General features: G+C 40.2%; 1 protein-coding gene across 1 annotated transcript in view; it reads left to right on the forward strand.

The window, feature by feature from the left end:
* The first annotated feature begins 693 nt into the window (after positions 1-693).
* CLUAP1 (clusterin associated protein 1) overlaps positions 694-19685 on the forward strand; it is a 70005-nt gene continuing 51013 nt past the window's right edge. Inside the window, exons 1-4 of the mRNA XM_082490463.1 lie at positions 694-904; positions 2973-3057; positions 6924-7103; positions 8212-8307. Coding sequence (XP_082346589.1) covers positions 804-904; positions 2973-3057; positions 6924-7103; positions 8212-8307 — 462 coding nt within the window. The 5' untranslated portion in view covers positions 694-803. The remainder of the gene's footprint in view (positions 905-2972; positions 3058-6923; positions 7104-8211; positions 8308-19685) is intronic.

A 19685-nucleotide genomic window follows, 5' to 3' on the forward strand; every position in this document is an offset into this window, starting at 1 on the left:
GGGCTGCTCTCAGTCCCTCCTCCGCCCAGCCCGGGTTTGTGCTGGGATGATGTCTCCCAGCGCCATAGCCCTTCGCTTTCGGCGGCGGTTTGGCCCGGCCGCCGCGCCGTAGGGCCGGTTGCCATAGCGACGCGAGGCGCGGCCTGGCTCGTTGAGGCGGCGGCAGGCGGAGGTCCACGGGCTCCCCCCGGCCATGTCGTTCCGCGACCTCAGGAGTGAGCAGCCTGGCCGAGGGACGGGGGGACGGGACGGGACGGGACGGGACGAGACGAGGCAGCCCCCGGTTGCGGCCCCTGCCGCGGCTTGTTGAGGCCTTCGGGTCGGCCCCGGCGCTTCAGCAGCCGGGCGGGTCCCGCTTCTCAGGGCTGAGGGGGCGCTTTGGGCCTCACTGGTGACTCGGGCGAGCGCTACAGAATGTTATTAAGACTTTACTTTCTTTAAATCAGGGCAATTGCACGTTACCAAGGTGTAATAAACGCCGGTGGAGGGGGAGGGGAATAGCACAGCCTTTGTAGCGGTGATCACCACAGTCCATAGTTAATTTCATTTAAATGGTGTGCTTTGCGGAGAGAAGCGGTTTTAATATTGTGAGTCTCTATTTAAAAAGTCGCCTTTTTACTCAGGCATGTCTTCTGGTGAAATCATGTAATTTTTTTCAGGTAATCCGGTCAGACCTTTATTGAACAGGGCACATCTGGTGGTAAATGGGCACCACAGTGTCAGAACCGGGGCTCTCGGTAAGGTCGGTGTTGGATATGTAAGAAGAAATCTCTGCTCTTCCTTGTTTTTCAGATTTTACGGAGATGATGAGAGCACTGGGGTATCCCCGACTCATATCCATGGAGAATTTCCATACCCCAAACTTCATGCTTGTTTCCGAAGTGCTTCTCTGGCTCGTGAAAAGGTTGGTGATTAGGCAAACAAATGTTGGGGCCGCTGCTGGGATGCGGTATGTACGCTTGCAGCTGATGTTTTGGTATGAAAAGGTGTTGAGAAGTTTAAAGAGGAACATAATGCTAATTAGTCATTTTTTGAGATCTACTCTTCTAAATATCAGATAGAAAATGTGGTAAAGTTTGCAGGTTTTTCGTTTAACTATACAACCAAAAAAAAAAAAAAAGATGATGTTTTAATAAGCGAAGTAGAAAATACAATGACTCAGTCCTGGCAGAGATTGGATCCTGAAGGTGGACATACTTATTCGAAGGTGGCCATATCTCTTTCACATAATCTACAAACTCTGTTACTATCCTGCCTATATCTGACCTTGTACCCCAAACAGGGTGATATATGGTGAAAACTTCTCAAGATACTAACTGTATCTTGAGGTCTTGTTCTTACCCTGTTGCTACAATTGTTATTGGTTCAGCCTGGTATTGTCCAGCATCCGTGCTGTGTTTAAAAAAACATAAAATGACACAGTACTAATCTGCTACTATCCAGTTGTAGTTTTATACCCACCTACATTGACAGACTTTGGTAAACATTTATGAAATTTGAGGTGCTAATCAAATGATACATAACCTTCTTTCTCCCAAGTAAATGAAAACATAAAAAAAAAAAAAAAGTTTTTTAAGCTACTCATTAGGTTGGATATTACAATTGAAAATATGACAGTGACCCATTTGCCTGATTGCTATTTTTTGGCCTGGATTAATAATTAGTATCCATTAAGTTTAATTAACAAGCTGTTAGACATTTGCTGAATCCTGTTGCAATTGTAATAAAATAGGGAAATACTTACAACCATTCAAAATTATTTGGATCGTTACCTAAATATTCTTTAAAATACTACTGTTACATTGAGGGTCTAAATTACTGGTTGTTTTAAACTTGTGTAAAAATAAAAATCAGTCTCCCCCCCCCAGTATGTAACAGTAAAATAACAGAGCAATTGAAAGAAGGCAAAAATACTGTTTTAAAAATACACTTGTCTTATGAACCTGAACACTTCTAAAAGCTTAAGCTTCTGTGTTATAAGAGTACTGGGAGCCCTATGCCTAATAGTGAAGTGCTTCGCTTTCAGAGCAAATAGCAACCGAACACTGGCATCCTTTTCTTGTACGGGTCAGATTTACGCTTGATACAGGCAGCTTTCCCAGCTTCTAGAAGCCTTTTAAATACACTTTAAAGCAGAGAGGCTACTTTGCACTTGCCTTGCTCTTAACTTCAGCTGTGATTTGAAAGCGAAGATGCTTTTTTGCTTGTCTGAATGTTGAAAATCTCAAAGCCTTGTAGAAGATTCTGGGAATTTACTTTTTTCTTCCCTGGTTGCTGTAGGTTGGTGGCTTCTAGAAGTTTCTGCATTTCACTAGTGTTTTTTTAAAAGCATTTCACTATCTTTCAGTTTGCTTTTTTGTAAGTTTTGTTTGCTTTGAAAGTGACATGTTTGAAGTGATGTCTGCCCATGTGAACTTCTCTTGTGTGTTTTGAGAGAGTGGAAAGGGCTCATAAGGTTTTAAAGGACGAGGTGGCTGGTTTTGTTATTACCAACAATAGTAAACCAATACAAGTCAATTTAATACACCTCTGGAAAGGATGGGAATGTTAACATAGTGATATGCTTTGTGTTGTAAATTGTGAAGCCACATGTGATTAAGTTTACTTTGATTTATATAAGCAGCTTGTGATTTAAGTAGTAAATTACTTCTGGAAATAAGTATTTCACAGACTTGGTCGAGCCAGCTAAATTTTGCTCCTTTGCAAAACTGACTGAAAAGTTGTATTCAGGACCCCACAGTAACAATTCCGTCTAGAGGAGTGTCTCAGGTTTTACAGCTTTTGTAGTTTGTATACAAACTCGTTGTATGCATTCCGGGGTCTGGATACCCCAGTCTTCAGCAGGAGCTAAAGATTTATTTTCCAGTCCTGTACATGCTTGTTTTCTTTGATTTTTGCCCCACAAATGAACCGCTCTGGTTAACATTGCACATGTATTTCTCATCAGAACCTACGCATGCTTCTTTCCACAGGTATGAACCTCAGACTGATATTCCTCCTGATGTGGAGACGGAACAGGACCGGGTTTTCTTCATTAAAGCAGTGGCTCAGTTCATGGTAAGTCTGCCTGAGGAGTTGTGCTTAAGCACACTGCAATTAGTTCTGTATTAGCTTAAATGCTTTCTCTCTCAACCCCTTACAATTTCCTTGCAATGGGTGGCTGAGTATGTATTGTATTATTGTGCTGTATGGTACGTCTTGTGCTGTTATAAACTTGAACAGGCCAGAATCAGGATGCGTGATTCTTCTGTATGCTTGAATAGTCATAACTTCTGATGTTTTCAGTATGATACAGAATCATACGTCAGTATTCTGTTGTATGAGCCTTCTCACTTACTAGATCAAACCATACTTTTCTCAGATCAAATCTTTTATTGCGTTATGTGTGAGCATACATGAACTGGGCCATCAACTTTTTTAGCCTCACGGAATAAAATAACATTGTCCTGTTCTTTTGATGCAGCATGAGCCTTTGCTGTTAAGGCACACTTACGTAGCACTCTTAATCAGCTGGAAAGAACTTAATGGGGCTGCAGGTGGGTCTGGAAGCAATGGGAAGTCTCTATGCTAATGCCAAAGATTAATTTCTTATAGTACTTTTAAAAGTATATTAAAATGACATTCTAACCAAGCCAGCTTTTCCTTTCTGATTTGTGATGATGTCCACCATAAACTTTCTTAATTTTACTATGATGATACACTTCTGTACGTACCAGAATGCACTTTTGAGTCCTGGAGCATCATAAGGTGTAATGAACAGATTTATTTTGTTTGGAGGGATTTCCTCCCTCCAAATCAAGCGTGTTTTAAAAGGATAAGTATGGAAGCAGAAATAATGTTATGCCTACATTTTCCTTTTAATAGCTGTTTTCATGTAAGAAATCCCAAGGGTTTTGAAGTATTACATAATATGATTCAGAAAATGAAATGAATGGAAATTTCTTTAATCATCCTGTACTTAGTCTCAGTTAATATTCCAAAATAATATAGGGATTATTGTAGGTTTTTCAGCAATTTCAAAATGAAAAAAACTTGTAGACATTTCCTTAATAATTCACTGTCCATGGAATCCACAGTGATCTTCTCCAGTAGCTAATAGCTTTATGCATCCTTAGCCAGATGTGAGATTTGATGGAGACGGATTTGTCTCAGAAGAGAATATCAAGGCAGATTAATCATCATGAAATGTAACTAGAGTATTGCTGTCCTTTACTGAACAAGGAGTAAATATGTGTTATTTTTTTACGCGAATTATCTATTGCTCTGTGTTACTGGTAGTTTGAGAACTTGCCAAATGTGTCCTTTCTGGACCCAAAAATTCCTGAAGTGTCTGCGGGGTTGTTTTATGTGTTTTTTTTAATCATTTGTCCACCTAGAACTGTCCTAGTCTGCGTGGCTCAATACCTGACTCTTACTTGAGCCCACTTGGATCCAGATTTGACATGGAGTGCAATAAAAAGCTGCTGATGAGTTTAGTCTCATAGCAATGCATTCATGAAAACATACTTAGCAAAGCAAGGTACCAAAATTTTTGCAAAAGGCAGACATATTTGGTTTTTAAAAAGTTGATGCAACCTCTGCTAATAATCTTCCTGAGTGCTTTCTGGGAAGTATCATGTGTTCAATTCCGATTTCAGCCTGTGGAGATTTAGACCCACAGAGTACCCAGGAGAGTATCCTAAGTATTAAACAAGACAGGGAGATGAGAACAATCCTCATTCTTATTGTGAACATGGCCTTGTACAGGAAAGAATGCAAAGTTTTTGGGCGAGACAGGCTAAGGACCATGACTCCAACTGAATGGCTGGAGCACTCAGCTGGGAGTTCTGGTTCTTCCCTGGGCTGTTGATGCATTTGCATCAGACTGTCAAAATTTGGCTCTGGGATAATAAAAAAGCAGATTTTAAAGTAAAGCAAACTTTCTGGCTGTTGATGCCATTCTTGCAGTATATTTCTATTTCTCTTTTATATTGCATGGTAATAATCTGATCTTCAGAATAGATGGAGGTGGCTTTTAATGATCCTTTAAATCTAGTTAGAGTTGTTATAAAATTGGTGGCTGCCTCAAGCTTTCCAAACATGAAGTTACATTCTTGAGTAAGCAGTGCCACTATGCCAATCCAAAAAATGTACTCGTCTGTGTATTTTTTCCTGTTTTTTTAACTAGTCTTTGAGTGAAAAAACATCGTTTTTTTCCCTTTAGTAGACATTGATTTTTCTCTCTTGGGGTTGATGGAACTGAAATTGGAATTCCTGTCTTTAACAACATCGTCTATGATGTGGTGCATTAGTCGTCTTTATGTAGGGGATGTTTAACAGATTCTGTCAATTTAATGACCTGCTTCTCTTAAAATTTAATACCTACTATTTCTATGATTTGTTTGTTAGATTCCTTCTACTGAAAGGGGAGGAAGGAGAACTTATCTGGCTGTCCACTTTGTGTATTGGCTCATTTGAGGTCATGCTGGTCAAAATTTTCAAAAGCAATTTGGGATTTTTGTACCATAAGTCTTGTATTCCCCCAGCTGAGGGTATACAACATCAGTAACCCCTTCTGGAAGTTTTGGCTTCACTTTTCAGATGAGTTCTTGTGTACAGTAAGAAGATGTAGAGTCAGTTTCCACTGCTGGGTTGAGACTTTGGGATGAGAGAGGCAAGAGGTAAACACTTCTTGGAAATGGAAATCTGGTTGTAAAGTCACAAAGTTTGATGAGATGTGTCCAAAGAATTGTGGACCAACAACTATTGGCTTTGTTTCCTTTGTTCTTTAAAAAGTTGGGAGCTAAATCTGTGGCTTGAGATGCGGTCCTTTCTCTCTTTAGTTTCACAGGAAGTTTTGCTGCAGTCGGTTATTGAGTGAAGCTCAGTGCAGAGTGGGCAAAACTTGTACTGACTATTTTAATGTTTGAGTCTTTTACCCCAGGTTGAAGGTCTTGCACTGTCAGAGCCCTGCAGGGTGTGAATTTCTTATGGTGACATCATAATACCAAAGCTGTGTAATCCCACGAGTGAATCGTGGATAGATTCTTTCTGCCACATGGTATTCCCAAAGCGTAACCATTTCAGCAGAAAAAGATACTGAAAAGAAGATGTTAAGTCATTTGGATGCTTCATTTTTGTATTTGTAAGTGGTGATCAGTTTTTATTTGCTTGCTTGTTTAGTTGTGCCGCCAGGAAGACTGTCTCCAAGTTTTACCTGAAGTTTGGTGTTGGCTCCTTGTGGCTATTTGTTTAGGATCTAAATCTTGTCAGGAGTTTCAAGAACAACGTTTATGTCCTTTCTGTGACAGATTTATCATTTCTATTTTCCTCTTCTTTCCCCCTTTATTATTTTGAAGTATAAAAAGATAATATTATAATTTTTAATGGGTTTTTTTTCCTTACTGGTCTGCCTGTACTTTTCAGAGATGGAAGACAAGGGAATAAAATCACTAATATTGTAGCAGGGAAAAATTTGAGAGAAACAATAAAATATTCTGAAGGTACTGCTGGAAGAGAAGACAGTTAAATTAGGATAATTGATCTTATTCTTGTAACTCATTAAGGGTGAAATTTACCTCTCTGCAGCATCATCACAAGACCTGGGCAGCACTTACATTCCACTTAAATTCAAATTAAATTTAAGTGGTGCATGGGGTTTTCGCTGATCATCATGCAGGGAAGAATTAATGGATAGTTTGAATTTTTTCATTCTGGCAATTATCTGCAAATGTTCTGACATGCAGAAAGTGCACACGTTTCAGAAAAATTTATTCTAGAAACATCAGTAATACGGTGAGACAAACTTGTGTTTTCAAAGAGGAAGATTTATTTCTGTAAAGCAGAGCGTAGTGACCCCAAAAAGAGCTTTCGAGTTAAGTGTGAAGAGGTGAATGAGGATTTTGTTCTTTGTGACACGATGAATTAATTCTTTCTTCCCAAAGGCTACCAAAGCTCACATAAAGCTCAACACTAAGAAGCTTTACCAAGCAGATGGCTACGCAGTGAAGGAACTGCTAAAGATCACCTCTGTGCTTTATGGTGCTATGAATACCAAGGGAGTGGAACGCGCAGACCTGAGCGAGGAGGACAGCAGCAAGTTCAAGTTTGATCTTGGCTCAAAAGTAAGGAAAATGTATACTTGGCAGGGGTTTTGTGTTACTTTATGAAAAACAAATCCATTTTCTATCTGAAACTTAAGTAGAGAATGTTTTCACGAGGGAGTGGGTATGGTTTTAACTCATGCTTTCTGTAGCTGAGGCTATATGCTATGATTTGTTTTAATCTTACAAACTTGGCACAAACTTGGTTATCTTTGGTGTGGACTGCTGTTGAAATCATAGAAATATTGGAGTAGGCCGGAATAAAGACTATTTCCTCTCTACTAATCTTGCTGCAACAGGAGGAGACTGCAAAATACTGACTGAAAGAGGTTTCTTGAGCCCGTTTGCATTGAAGGAAAGGGAAATCTTTGTGTTAGCCTAACAGACGTCAAAGCTGTTCAAGCCCTTATAATGAATGCCATCTCTAGATATTAAAAAAAAACAAAAACAACACAACAACACTTTGTTAAATAGGGGGAATTCTTGTTACTTCTTGTTAGTTTTAGCATCTCCTCTATATTGTATTCTGTAGTCTTTGGTTATGTGCATTTGGCACATATATATAGTATAGCAATAATATACTATGTCGTGCCTGCTTGTTAGCCAATAATACTACTATTCTTGAAAAACTGGCAGAACCACAGGTGATTTTTCTTCTGTGTAAGTCTGGTGTGTCTGTCTGAAGAAGGCACCTGAAGAAATAATAAAAAAATACTTGCAGATGATCAACATTTATTACCTGTGCAATGTGCTAGTCGCGTTCCTTTTGGTATATATACTTTTTTTTTTTGCATGTGAAAAAGATGTGTTCCGTTGCTCTGGGCAGCACACAAACCAACAACTGGCCAAGTCGCAGTTTTGAGGAGGTTTTTTTGTTGGCATAAAGTGGCTGAGCTTTCACCCAGAAGCCTATGTCTGAATGGTGCCTCATATAGACCAATTTAAAGCCAAGAGACCGGCTCACTCTGATTCCAGTGGACAACTTCTTCAATACTATAGCAGAGTTTTGGCCACTGTGCTGATTTCCTATGCAATTTTAACATCGAAATGGGAAAAACCTGTTGTGGATTTTCTTGGTGATATTGGGGATTCTTTTTTTTGCTATTCAGTGCTGTTTCTGTGGTTCCAGATTGCTGACTTGAAGGCAGCTAGACAGCTTGCTTCCGAAATCACCTCCAAAGGAGCGAGTCTGTATGACTTACTTGGCAAAGAAGTTGAACTGAGAGTAAGTATGTCCTGGAGGGTGTATAGGAACTTGTGTTCACTGGCTGCTGCCAAGGAAAAGGGTGGAAAAGTATCAGTAGTTTGCCGTAATGACTGCATCTAAAATGAATGTTCTCTGAGTTGAAGGAATGGGTCTGAAAGTTTGCCTTTCCTGCCCGCTCATATCAATACTTGAATTGCAGTAAGCCTGAGAGAACAGTTTGGCATTTTCTCTTCAGCAGGAAGCTGAAGTACTCTCTGTAGAACTGTTTGGAAATACTAACTTTATATGTATACGTTTTAGTGGTGGGGGTAGATGTATTCTGAAAGATAAATGATTAATGCCCTTAGTTTTCCAAGTGCAAGGCTCATTATTTCTGTTACAGTAATTGAAGGCCTCGCAAGCCTGCAGAGCGCACAGTCTTTAGCTTAGTTGTAAGATCACAAGCTCTTGCATGAAGTCGTGGATGTGTCCTGAAACACTGCCAATAAAAGTCTTTCAATTATTTTCTTAAATGCATTTATCTGCCATGCTGGAGGTAATTCGTTTTCTGAAAATAGACGTTTAAAGAAGGGAAACCCTGAATGTCCTAGTACCGTTATTGGTAATCTTCAGGTTTGCATTACCTGAGCTGTAGGAAGCGCAGCCTGTAAGAGCAGTAGACTGTGTGCCTTGACAATTAATGCTCCCAGATCTTTGTTTGATGGAGTATAAGTGTTTCAAAGGGTAGATGATATACAGGGAAGATTATCTGGGGAACATTGCCTTTTCTGCTAGCTATGTTGGCGTGGTATGCAGCAGTGTGAAAGGCATTAATATTTTAAAAGGGAGAGAGAAGCGATAAGCCAGCTTAATTCAACATACACGATTGTCACAAACCCATTAATCAATCACTTTTCATCTTGCATTCTTTGCTTAATTTCTTAGCTTTGAAATAATTTTCATGTGAATACTGCTTAATGTGTAAATGTTTTTGCTCTGAGCATTAAACTCTTTTTTTCTAAATACAGCATCTCTAAGAACTCTGCTAAAAAGTCAAGTATAGGTCAGTATAAGGCAACATTTTTAAAAAGTACTCAAGCATTGGTTTGAAATTGGGCGTTGTTTAATCACTTTAAATCGAGGCTTTTAGGAGTCAGACTGACTTTAGAACTGGGCCCTGGAAAAGGGACTCGCACAACTGCAGAGTGCTGAAAGCATGAAATGAAAAATCAAGAGATGAGTAAGTGCTGCAGTGCAGCCACTTCTCATTGGGTCCATTAAGAAATCTTCAGTGGAAGACTATTTAAAGGTGCAATTTCTAAAAGGACGGTATTCCTTATATACAGTAGTGAGCACATGTTTCTCGTGGCATAATGGCACAAGGTGGGACTAATGAATCCTATGCGCAGGTACACAGTTTATAGTTTGCAAAAAAGTTTGACAGGTTGAACTTGTTGTCTTTAAGAAATCTTGTCTTAAGAAAGATGACCTTTGCTTCTGTCTCATTGGCTGAGTTTATATCCTAAAAGCACAAGGTGACACTATGACAGCACAGTGAGAACCTCCAGAGAGCAGCAAAAGAGACTTTCATGCTCTGTTCCTTATGATTTGTGACTGGTTCCAGCCTTCTTCAGTGATTTGTTAAAGCTGAAGAACCCATTTTTGGCTTGTGTGTTAAATGCCAAGTTTGGTACATAAGCGTGTGACAGGTTTGAGACTTGAGCCTGTAGCAAAGCAAAGAGGTTTCAGGGTAGAAGCCAGGAGGTTGCAGTAACCAGTTGTTCAGTGGAATTTGTCAAGATTTCCTTTTTTAATTATAAGCACCCAACTCCGCCTTTCACTTGAAGTATGAAATTTGCTCATCAAATGAGAGGCTTAGAGCCAAATGCTGCTGTTTTCTTCCGTCGCTATTAGGTCTGAAAATGTCCACAGAAGGCAGTGGAGCTGCAGTTCTTTCTAAGTAGCCGGTGTTGAGGGGCAGCCCTTCTTCATTTCATACCATCTTCCCTGGATCCCTCACAGACTTAGTGAGGTGCTCAGGAGATGACAGGGATGGCATCCTCTGCCATTCCCAGCTATAATCAGGTAGGCAGAAGTAGAAGTGCAGTTAATTCTGGCGTTGGGTAAGGAATTAGAGCTTTGTCTGTAGATATCAAATGAGTTGCCATTAATCTAAGGTTACTTTTATTATTTTTTAATGTGAAGATTATTGATTTCCATTGCTTATTTTCTTTTGATGTTGCATGGCTAAGTAATGGACATAATTAATTGCACGGGCAGAGGGATTGTGCTATTAAAGGGCGGTAGGAGAGCAGTATGGTTTATTTTTTCATTACACTTTATATCCTGAAACCTGTTGAGTATATAAAATGCATCGACAGCTGTGATATTGTTTTAATGAATTTGAAAACATGGTAGTTTAATGTTCCCTGAACCTCTTTCCCCCCCACCCCCCCCACCCCCCTCCCAGTCCATCCATTTCCAAATATTTAAATGAAGAATCTTGCTACCTAGGCTTAGACAAACTGATGATATATCTTGTTTCTGTCTTTCGTTTTCCAGTAAAAGAAATGCCACCATTTGGCACTAATGGGTTGACTAGGTCCGTTCTTATAGCCTGAGCAGCTTTCAGGGAAAGATCACTAGGAAAAGTGAAGTAAAGCTCATTATTTCCTGTAAAAATGTTGGCTCTAATTTGTGTCACAACCTTTACTTACTGTATTGGAGTTCTTTCTGCACATAATTTACATAGAAACTGTGTAGAAAAGCCTTATACGCCAGACAAATTTTATTGTTTCAAGTCATGGAACGCTTTTTTCTAATAAATTGCTTTCTGAATGAAAACAAATGTCAGCCAGGGAAGAGTTTATTAGTGGAATGGTTCTGTTAGATGTAGTGTAGATACATAGTGATGTAAATGCATGTGTGCGTTTATTGGGAAGAGTTTGAGTCTGTATTCATTTTCTTGGAAATGTGGTACTGTGCCTTTCTGACGCCTTCATAAATACATTATTTCCTGACTGAATATATAGTTCTTATTTATATGTAAACTACTTTCAAAGTTAATCTATAATGTAAAAAACCCTTTAATTTAAGAATAGGAGAAGAAACAAAACCTACAGGTTTTCATTTGCTGAATTCACATTATGATGCTGTTAGTTAAGATTCTTGCGGGGAAAAAAAAAACAACCAAAAGCTATACTTTTCTCATCAAATGAAAATCACAAATGGCATTTTTGGTTTAAAAAAGAACTCGGATTTAATGTTTGAAAAAGAAGAGGAAGGCATTTCCCGATTAACAATCCTAAGGCAGCAGAAAGCTTAAATGTGAAGAGAAGCCTTTGGTTCCAGCCCTGCAGGTAGGCAAAGAGATTCCCTTTCCCGCTGCCAGCGGATCCCAACTCACATGGTGGGTTGTGGAGGGGACAAAGTACAGATGCTGCATGTGCAGGTAACTGTGAAACCGGAGCTTGGCCCAGTGAACTTTGGGGAGCAATTCGGCACTAAAGGGGACAGGGTTGAAAAGCCTTACTTGACCAGAGGGTCTCTGGAGTTAATTGGTGGTTTCCAATGAAGCTGTGTTGTTTCTAGACCAGCCGTGGGTGAGCACAGTGTAGGTTGTTGGTGTCCCATGACAGTGCAATGGTGGAGATGCAGAATTTTTCTTTTAAAACACATTTAATGCTTACATTTGCAAGATTGTTTGCAGTTTCCAGTCTTACTGGTCCAAGTCTTGGAGTGTAGAAATTGCAAAGTTGGAATTTGTAGAGTCTGGGTTTGAGTATGCTGGTTCCTAACACTCTGTAATTGGTTCTTCGTGTGTAAAATCATTGTAATCTTGATAGATGTCAGCACTGTAGAGGAGCTGATGAATGGATTTTGCTACAATACAGTGAGATGCCCAGCTGAAAGCTTTACTGAAGCTTTCTGAAAGCTTTACTGAATTTACTTTACTGAAAAGTAAATTCTGTGTGTGGAGATGTATGTCTTCATCTTCATTGTGTCCTTTACTGCCAGGGGAACTTTCTCTGTGTTGGATTACTATGTAGCCGTAATTTTCAGAATATTTACAACTAGCTTTGGAAGAGTAACTAGTCACTTTGAGTTCTCATTTTCTTTAATCTCTTTTCTGACTTTTTTTTTGATGGGGAAAGTGGAGGTTGATTTGGATTTGAGGTGGGGATGGGAGATTTTGTTTGGATTTCTTTCTCTCTCTTCGTACACTATGCTAAATGCTTAAGGTGATTAAAAGAAGTAGAAGTCAAAAATACCAATGCTGTGATTGAGCCTGTCAGGCCCATGATCAAGAAAAGCAGTGATAGAATTAATGTCAGTGTTCCGGTGAAATGCAGCACCACTTCACTAGACGTTCATTTTGGGTTTCATATCGGGTGGCTGCCCCTGGACCTACACAGCTATCGTCTGCAGTCTTGTCAGTGGCCAAAAGATGTTAGAAAAATCAGTGGTCCTCTGTAGCCTGTAACAGCCGGTGATCCATGGGGATCCGGTGGTTCATGGGGAAAATGGCAAGATGAATCTTTGCAGAGAGGAAAGGGTGATGAGGTGATCCAAATAATTCTTTAGCACAAAATAAAGCAGTAATGACTTTCAAGGTGAGTTGTGCTTAGTTGAGGAAGGGCGCTCCTGAGTTATCATACATTGAACGTCCAAAATCCAAAAGGAAGAATTCGCAGCTATTGATGACGCCTCAGCGAAGCTAACTGACCGAGTGCCTGCCACTTTGCATCTGCCAGAGGTCCTGTGGGCACATTAGCAGGAGCCTGTCAAGGAGCTGCCTTGCTTAGACTTGCGGAATTATTAGATGCGGTAAGATAATGAAGCAAAAAAATTCCAGAATAAAACTGCCTCTGTGCTGGTGGCAGGCATAAACATTTCTGACCTTCTCAAGGTTGTTTTCATTTTATTTACCTCTTAATTAGCTCTAAGCCGTGTGAAACTGAAGGAAGATGAAAATAATCTTTTTTTTTAACGTACTTAGCTTGTGCTGAAGAGGGGCAACGCATTGGGTTTTTTTCTAATGCTCCTCTTGGCACTTACTCTGTCTGTGACCTTGAACAAACTGTTTATTCCCTCTGTATCCTCCTGTGTAAATAAAGTAATTTCTGTAATTTTGTAGATTAAAGCTTTTAAGAGCCAGATAAAGTATTTCCCAATCTATGGAGGATAAATTTCTAAGTACAGAGTATTGCTGTGAGCGTTATTGTTGTGTATGCTCACAGTCTAAGCTTGTTGCAAAACTAATGGAAGTCACTGAGAATGTCTTTACTGACTTCACTTTGTGAAACGCTTGAATTAAACAGGAGAGCCAAAGGTGTTTAGATCCAGCTGTGGAACAGAGACAGTATTAGTTACAATGAAAAGAGTTGCCACTAAGGCCATTTAACTGGGATCTATTTATTCCCAGCTTTTTGATTAAAGAGCCCTTCTCCCTGCTTGCCCCCTCTCACACTGTTGTAGCTCGCCGCCTGCTCTTTCTGTAGAGAGGTAGATCTGATTTGAGTGATGGCTGCATTATTCACTGCTCTTTGAAAGTTAACTACAAAAAGTTATTTTATTTGTAACGTTGGAAACTTTCCATCTGCCAAATGTTAGTTCTGGGTAGGAGACGCTGCCTGGGGGAGGCTGATAAACTAATTTCTCTCATTTCCTGTGCTTTGGCTACAAAGTTGCCACCCATCAGGGAGGAAAAAAAAATTTCTAGTGGAAATTTGTAACCTGAAATTGCCAGAACTCTGGAGAATTACCTACTTTGCTTCAGATTTTTTGAACTGTCCTGCTTCAAACTGAAACCTAACCTACCAGTTTTGAGAAAAGGGGCTTATTGCAAAGTGGGAAGATGAGTAAAACTGAAGCCAAAATTGAACCTTGCAATTGTAAGATAGATTTGAATCAATACTGCCCTATATTTTAGATTGCTGTAACCATAACCATGGTTATATGCTGTGTGGATATAACACTTGTGGATATGTGTGTAATGTAACTAATGATTTTGTAGCGAACTTCCCGTTAGTATTTAGCTTGGACACATAGCGTCAGCTATAAATTGCTGGGTGGCACATTTCTCCTTGCAGTTTGGGGACCAGTTATGTCAGTGCATTGAGGATTTTGTCGACTGGTTGGAAGATCTGAATTCTTGTAGCTCAATTCTAAACTGTTTTGAAAAACCATTCTAGCTCGGCTGGGAAGAAAATTGCATTTGAACCATCTTTTTTTATGTCACAGCATTTGTCAAAAACCTGTATGACTCTGCAAGAACTTCCACTTAATTGGGCTAAATCAGAACCAGTCTTCTGGATACCTGGTGAGGTTTTGGTTGTTCATTATTCCCAACCTTCCTTCACAAGACACAAGATATGTGTCTCAAAGCCATGTCAGAATTTTAATTACATAAGAGGAAAATGTGCTGGCTTAAATATAAGGACAATGATTTTAGCTGGTTTTGGCTATTTTTAGCTCTTTAAAATGCCTTTTTTTCCTGCCCAAAGAGAGTCACCTGGTATTTCTGTCGCTGGAATACAACAGCCACTCCACTTACTGCTGGTTAAGCTTTGCTGGGAATGGCAATGTTTGCTGAAGCCAAAGGCTTGATGTGAATTAAAAGCTTAAACTATCTCTTTAGGTGTTATTGCCACATACACAATGCCTGCAGCTTTGCATGATGTCTCCATGTATCTTTGAGGTCTGAAAGGTGCTGCTGATAAATATACTGTTTTTTGTTGCCTTTTTTTTTTTTTTTTTTTGCTAAGAAAAGCATAACCCTTCCTGAAGTTTTCTTATATGTTATCTATAAGGAAAGGAAATACTATTTCTAATTTTGTTACGGGAGAATAGGGATAAAAGGAGAAATTGAAAAGATTTTTGCCTGACTGGGTGTCTTGCCTTTTTGATGACCCTGCTCTTCTTCCCTTTAAAAAACAGAAAACAAGCTCCCACTTGTCCATGCTGCCCAAAGACACTTCTATCTGTTTATGTTAGGAAATTCACTCGCAAACCTAGCTTTTGCTCTGCTAGAAGAGATGTGTTCCTTGTCGTCTTGCCAGACTCTGGAAGAGACATCACAAGCCACCTCCTGGTTAAGGACTCATTAAGTGACACCCTGTAATCCTGTGGACTTTAGCATCCAAGCTTTACCAGTGCCGCGTGCTGTGAAACCTTACATGAAGTAAATGAAAGGTGAGGGTTTTGAGGATGTGGGAACACATCAGCACGTGCAGGGGTTTGTAAGCTGTGGGTAATTCCGTGGAATCAGCTCTTGAACCAGAAGATGGGTGGGCCTGCTGGAAGGGTGTGTGGGGAGTAACTTTGTGCCTGTCAGAAAGGTTTAAAGTTCCATTTCGTGCCTCAGCATTTGTAGGGGGGTTCTTCTGTCATAAAGCATATGTTCAGATTACTTCTTATCCAGCTAGGCAGGCCTTCTGATTCTTTTTGGTCTGCAGAAAAATTATGCTTTCCAGTTGGTTCTTCATCTCAGATCTTGTGGCACGCTTTTTACGCATTGGGATAGCCGGGGGGTTTGGGGCACTGTCTTTGATTGAGAGTTCTGTGTTGCTGAGTAGGGAGATGTCTCTCTGGATTCCCTTTGTGGACTGCTGAGATGAGCATATGAGAAAGCAGCATAGCTTTATGGGAGCCTGGAAGCAGCAAAATTCTCAATTAGCTTGAGCTTTCATCTCTTGAGGTGGAAAATAGGCTTTTAGGAAATATCAGATTCCTTCAGAAGGTCTGGATTATTTTTAATGTCCCTCCTGTACCTTTGTGTTCATATATAACGATGCCTAATTATCTATTCCCTGTATTGGCCAAATGTGATCACAGTGTGTGTTAGTAAACTCCCTGAATAATAAACTCTCCAAAAGGAGAGTTTTATTGCCTGCGTAGACAGCAGTAGTTTGAAAACCTGTATTTGCAGGGAGCACGGGATGTAAAATGTTTCCTGGACTAAGACTGAAGGCAACATACAGTGGCAGCGAGGAGGGAACTCACGTATGCATCAGGCTTACAAACTCCTGAAAAATGAGAAAGGATTTAGCCTGTGGTCAAAAAAACATTTGGTGCAAAGACCAGTATGTTGGAAAAAAGCTTTCATTTCTGGTCCTTATCACAAAAAAAGGTGTTTAGAAACCTCTGCTAGACCTCATGTACATCAATGTATATGTACATTACATCACATTTATCATGAGTAACTTGTGTGCTGGTCACGCTTAATTACTTGCCTTGGTTCCTTCCTGCAGTTCAGAAGGTATGTGCATCCATTTATCCTTACCTCAAGCATGCAGGAAGCTGGTTTATCAGTTTTTGACGCACAATGGTGGAAAACCATCACCAGGTGAAAATGCTTCACTGGGCATATTTGCAGAATGGTTTTGCCGTAGTGGCTCCTCGTTGTTAACCGAGTATAAAGCTACTGGGGGGAAAAGTCTCAGCAAGGGAAGTGGTGGGGTGCATTCGTAAAGATAGTAGCGTCCTGTGGCCCCTACTTCTTGTGCATTTGGCTTTCTGCATGGCGACGTTACTGTGCAGCAAGGGAGCATGTGAATTTAGGATGGCTTCAGTGTTCCGCATTGCCACTGCAGCACCCAGGGAGGTGTGCAGGAGTGTCACCAGGGGTGTGATGAAGTGGAATGGATTACCTCTTACATGCTAGCATGTTTGCTCAGCAGAACAATGCAAAGTAGCAAGTGGACTCAAAATCTGCATTTTAGTTCACTTTTGCAGGAGCCTCCACATATAGACGAGAGCCAGCATCCCTGTTACTGCCCGGACAGTCAGCTTTGAGAAGCTCTTTGGGTTTCAGTAGAAGGCCAAGTGATGGTACAGATACTTCCCATTCTGAGTCTGACCTTTAAGCTAAACGAGCCAAGCTGTGACTGATTCCATAGAAGTGCTTTCTTGGAAGACCTCCCAACCTTTTCCTTCACAGAAGGATTCTGAACCAGATTATAACACCTTGCACGCAACAGAAAGGTACAATGTGCCTCGAAAGTGCTGTTTGCTGCTACCAGTTTCTGCTAAGGTCAGAAGATGCTAGGAGCCATTATCTTGATGCCCTGCCAGTATGTGGTCTGTGGAGCCCATATACTTGGCAATGTACCAGATCCCTCTGTAGTGCTTCCTGCTAATTCTTGATGCCTTTGGAGAGTTTCGCATAATCTTCTCAACAGTTTTAATTGTCAGTATAGAATATGTCTTGTCTGATATTTGACATGTAAGTGGGCCCGAATCCAAAATTTCAGGAGCTTTTATCCAGGTCTTTTTGTCGTTGTTGGTGGGTTGTTTTTTTTCATTTGGGAAGATGACAATGCTGTACTGTGCTTTTTTAATGTGCAATACAGGTGCCTAAACATACACACAGTCTTATTTCAGATGTCTGAGAGTGTCCAAGACATTTGAAGGGGGCTGGCAAATATAATACAGGACTTGGGGCATACCTGGGAGATCAGATTGTTCAGGCGATGGAGTCACCTGCATGTTACCATGTGTTTCAGAGATTGTGTATGTACCCTAAAAGGTACTATTATACTTTGAATAAAAGATCGGTATTCCCTAATGATCCTGGAGGGCCAGAGAAATCCCCATGTTTCCACACCCAGGAAATTCGAGGCTGCAGAGTTTTGTGGAATAGATCTTTAGTGACAGCAAAGGCAAGTCCTGTGCTGCTTTTCTGCATTTTCTATTTCAAACAGCTTTTTTACATTTAGCTGGGTATTTGGCAGTGAAGCTGCCAAGGTTACTACCTCTGTATTTGTATCCTACAGAATGCTTTTTTGCTGAGTGAGGTAGAACTCTTGGCTAGATAAACCAGTTGCTTCGCTGTCCTTCGACAGAAAGAAGCTGCACTGCAACACTAAACTGAGTGTTTTGAGAATAATGGTAACTTGTGGTTCTGTGTCAGGCTAAAATCTCTCTGCCAAAAGGTGTTTCCTGCAGCAAATGGCCGGAACAGCAGCTCGTTGCCTCTTCCAGAAGGCTGATCTGATTCCTGTGGACAGAACCTTGGGTTCTGCTCTGAAGATCTGCTTTGGCTTTCTCCCTCGCTGATGTTTGACCCGGGGGAGCATCGTTTAGCGGGGATGCAGATTTGAGACGAGTAAATTCTTTAGACAGATGAAGTTTCGAAGGCGGTAAGATCAGTGTTATTTCCTGAAATGACTGCAGGACAGTTTTGCTCTAAGGAAATTTATCTTCACTTTTGGTGCCAAAACTGGCGCAATTTGGGCAGAGCTGGCTTCAGCGCTAACTTTCCATGTCCTGTGGGGAAGGTCCTGTCAGGCTGTGCTCTGTTCTGCTTGATTGGGCAGTCAGCTATCTTTGATTAGAAATCTTTCTTACTTTGTAATGAAATTTTCATTTCCAAAGAAAACAAAGTTTTCGAGTCTAAACCAGCCAACTAATTTGTTAGTGCTTCCAGTTGGCTTTGTCCAAAGATTCAAAACTTGAAGAATTAAAGTCTCAGCCCTTCCATGCAGCACCAAATATTAGTCTAACCAGGGAAGATAAACAATGCCAGCAAATGGTATCTCTTGTGTGCCTTCGTGTGTTTTCTTTAATAATTGTCAGCTTTAGTTCATCAAAAATAATTTTACACTTCGCTTCCTTGATTTTTAATTAGTATTTATCATGTAAAACTATAGCTAGGGAGCTCTTGGACACTTTGAACAGGAAGCGCTGGTAAGTGGTAAACAATCAGCTTGTTCATGAATACCTCTCTGGTTTTGCGTATGTTTGTTTTCTCAAGTTGTAATTACCAGGCATAGTCCTAAATTGTTCTGCTTCTTACCTCCTCTTGCCTTGATAATTTTTTTCCTATATTTTTCATCTCTCCCGAGAACTCGATTTTTGATGGTTAATTTAAAGGAAACCTCTTGTGTATTATAATGTGTATTCTGATTAGTACACCTAATTGCAAAGAGTACATTACTTTAAAAGGAAATGAACGAGGCCATATTTTTCAGCTCCATTTCATTTACACACTTTTTTTGAGCACAGGGAATTGTGAGTACAGCCGATGGCAATGTAATACCTTGTATGTGGACAAATTTAGCCAGTTGGTTTTGTCTTCAAGTACACAGCCTATTTGTATCTACAGATTTAAGCATGAACAGAAGAGCCTTTGTGTAAAGCCAGATTTTAAAAATCTCAGTTGTCGTGTTACTGCATATTTTATATTGGGTAGGAAATACTAGTGAGGGTGAGTTGGGCTAGAGGGAAAATGTGCTTTATTTGCTCGTGTGAGGAGTCAGGGATAGTCGAAGGGGTTGTGTTAAATTCATTTTCTTTAATTTTCTAATAGCTTAACAATGTTTAAATCGACCAATTTTGGTATTTTAAAGTAAATCCTTTTCCTAACGTCTTCATGATCTTTGTGGACTTTGTGACTGTATGACTCAACCTTGTCT

The sequence above is a fragment of the Vanellus vanellus genome, assembly GCF_965231255.1.
Source record: "Vanellus vanellus genome assembly, chromosome: 14".
NCBI classification, from domain to species: Eukaryota; Metazoa; Chordata; class Aves; order Charadriiformes; family Charadriidae; genus Vanellus; species Vanellus vanellus.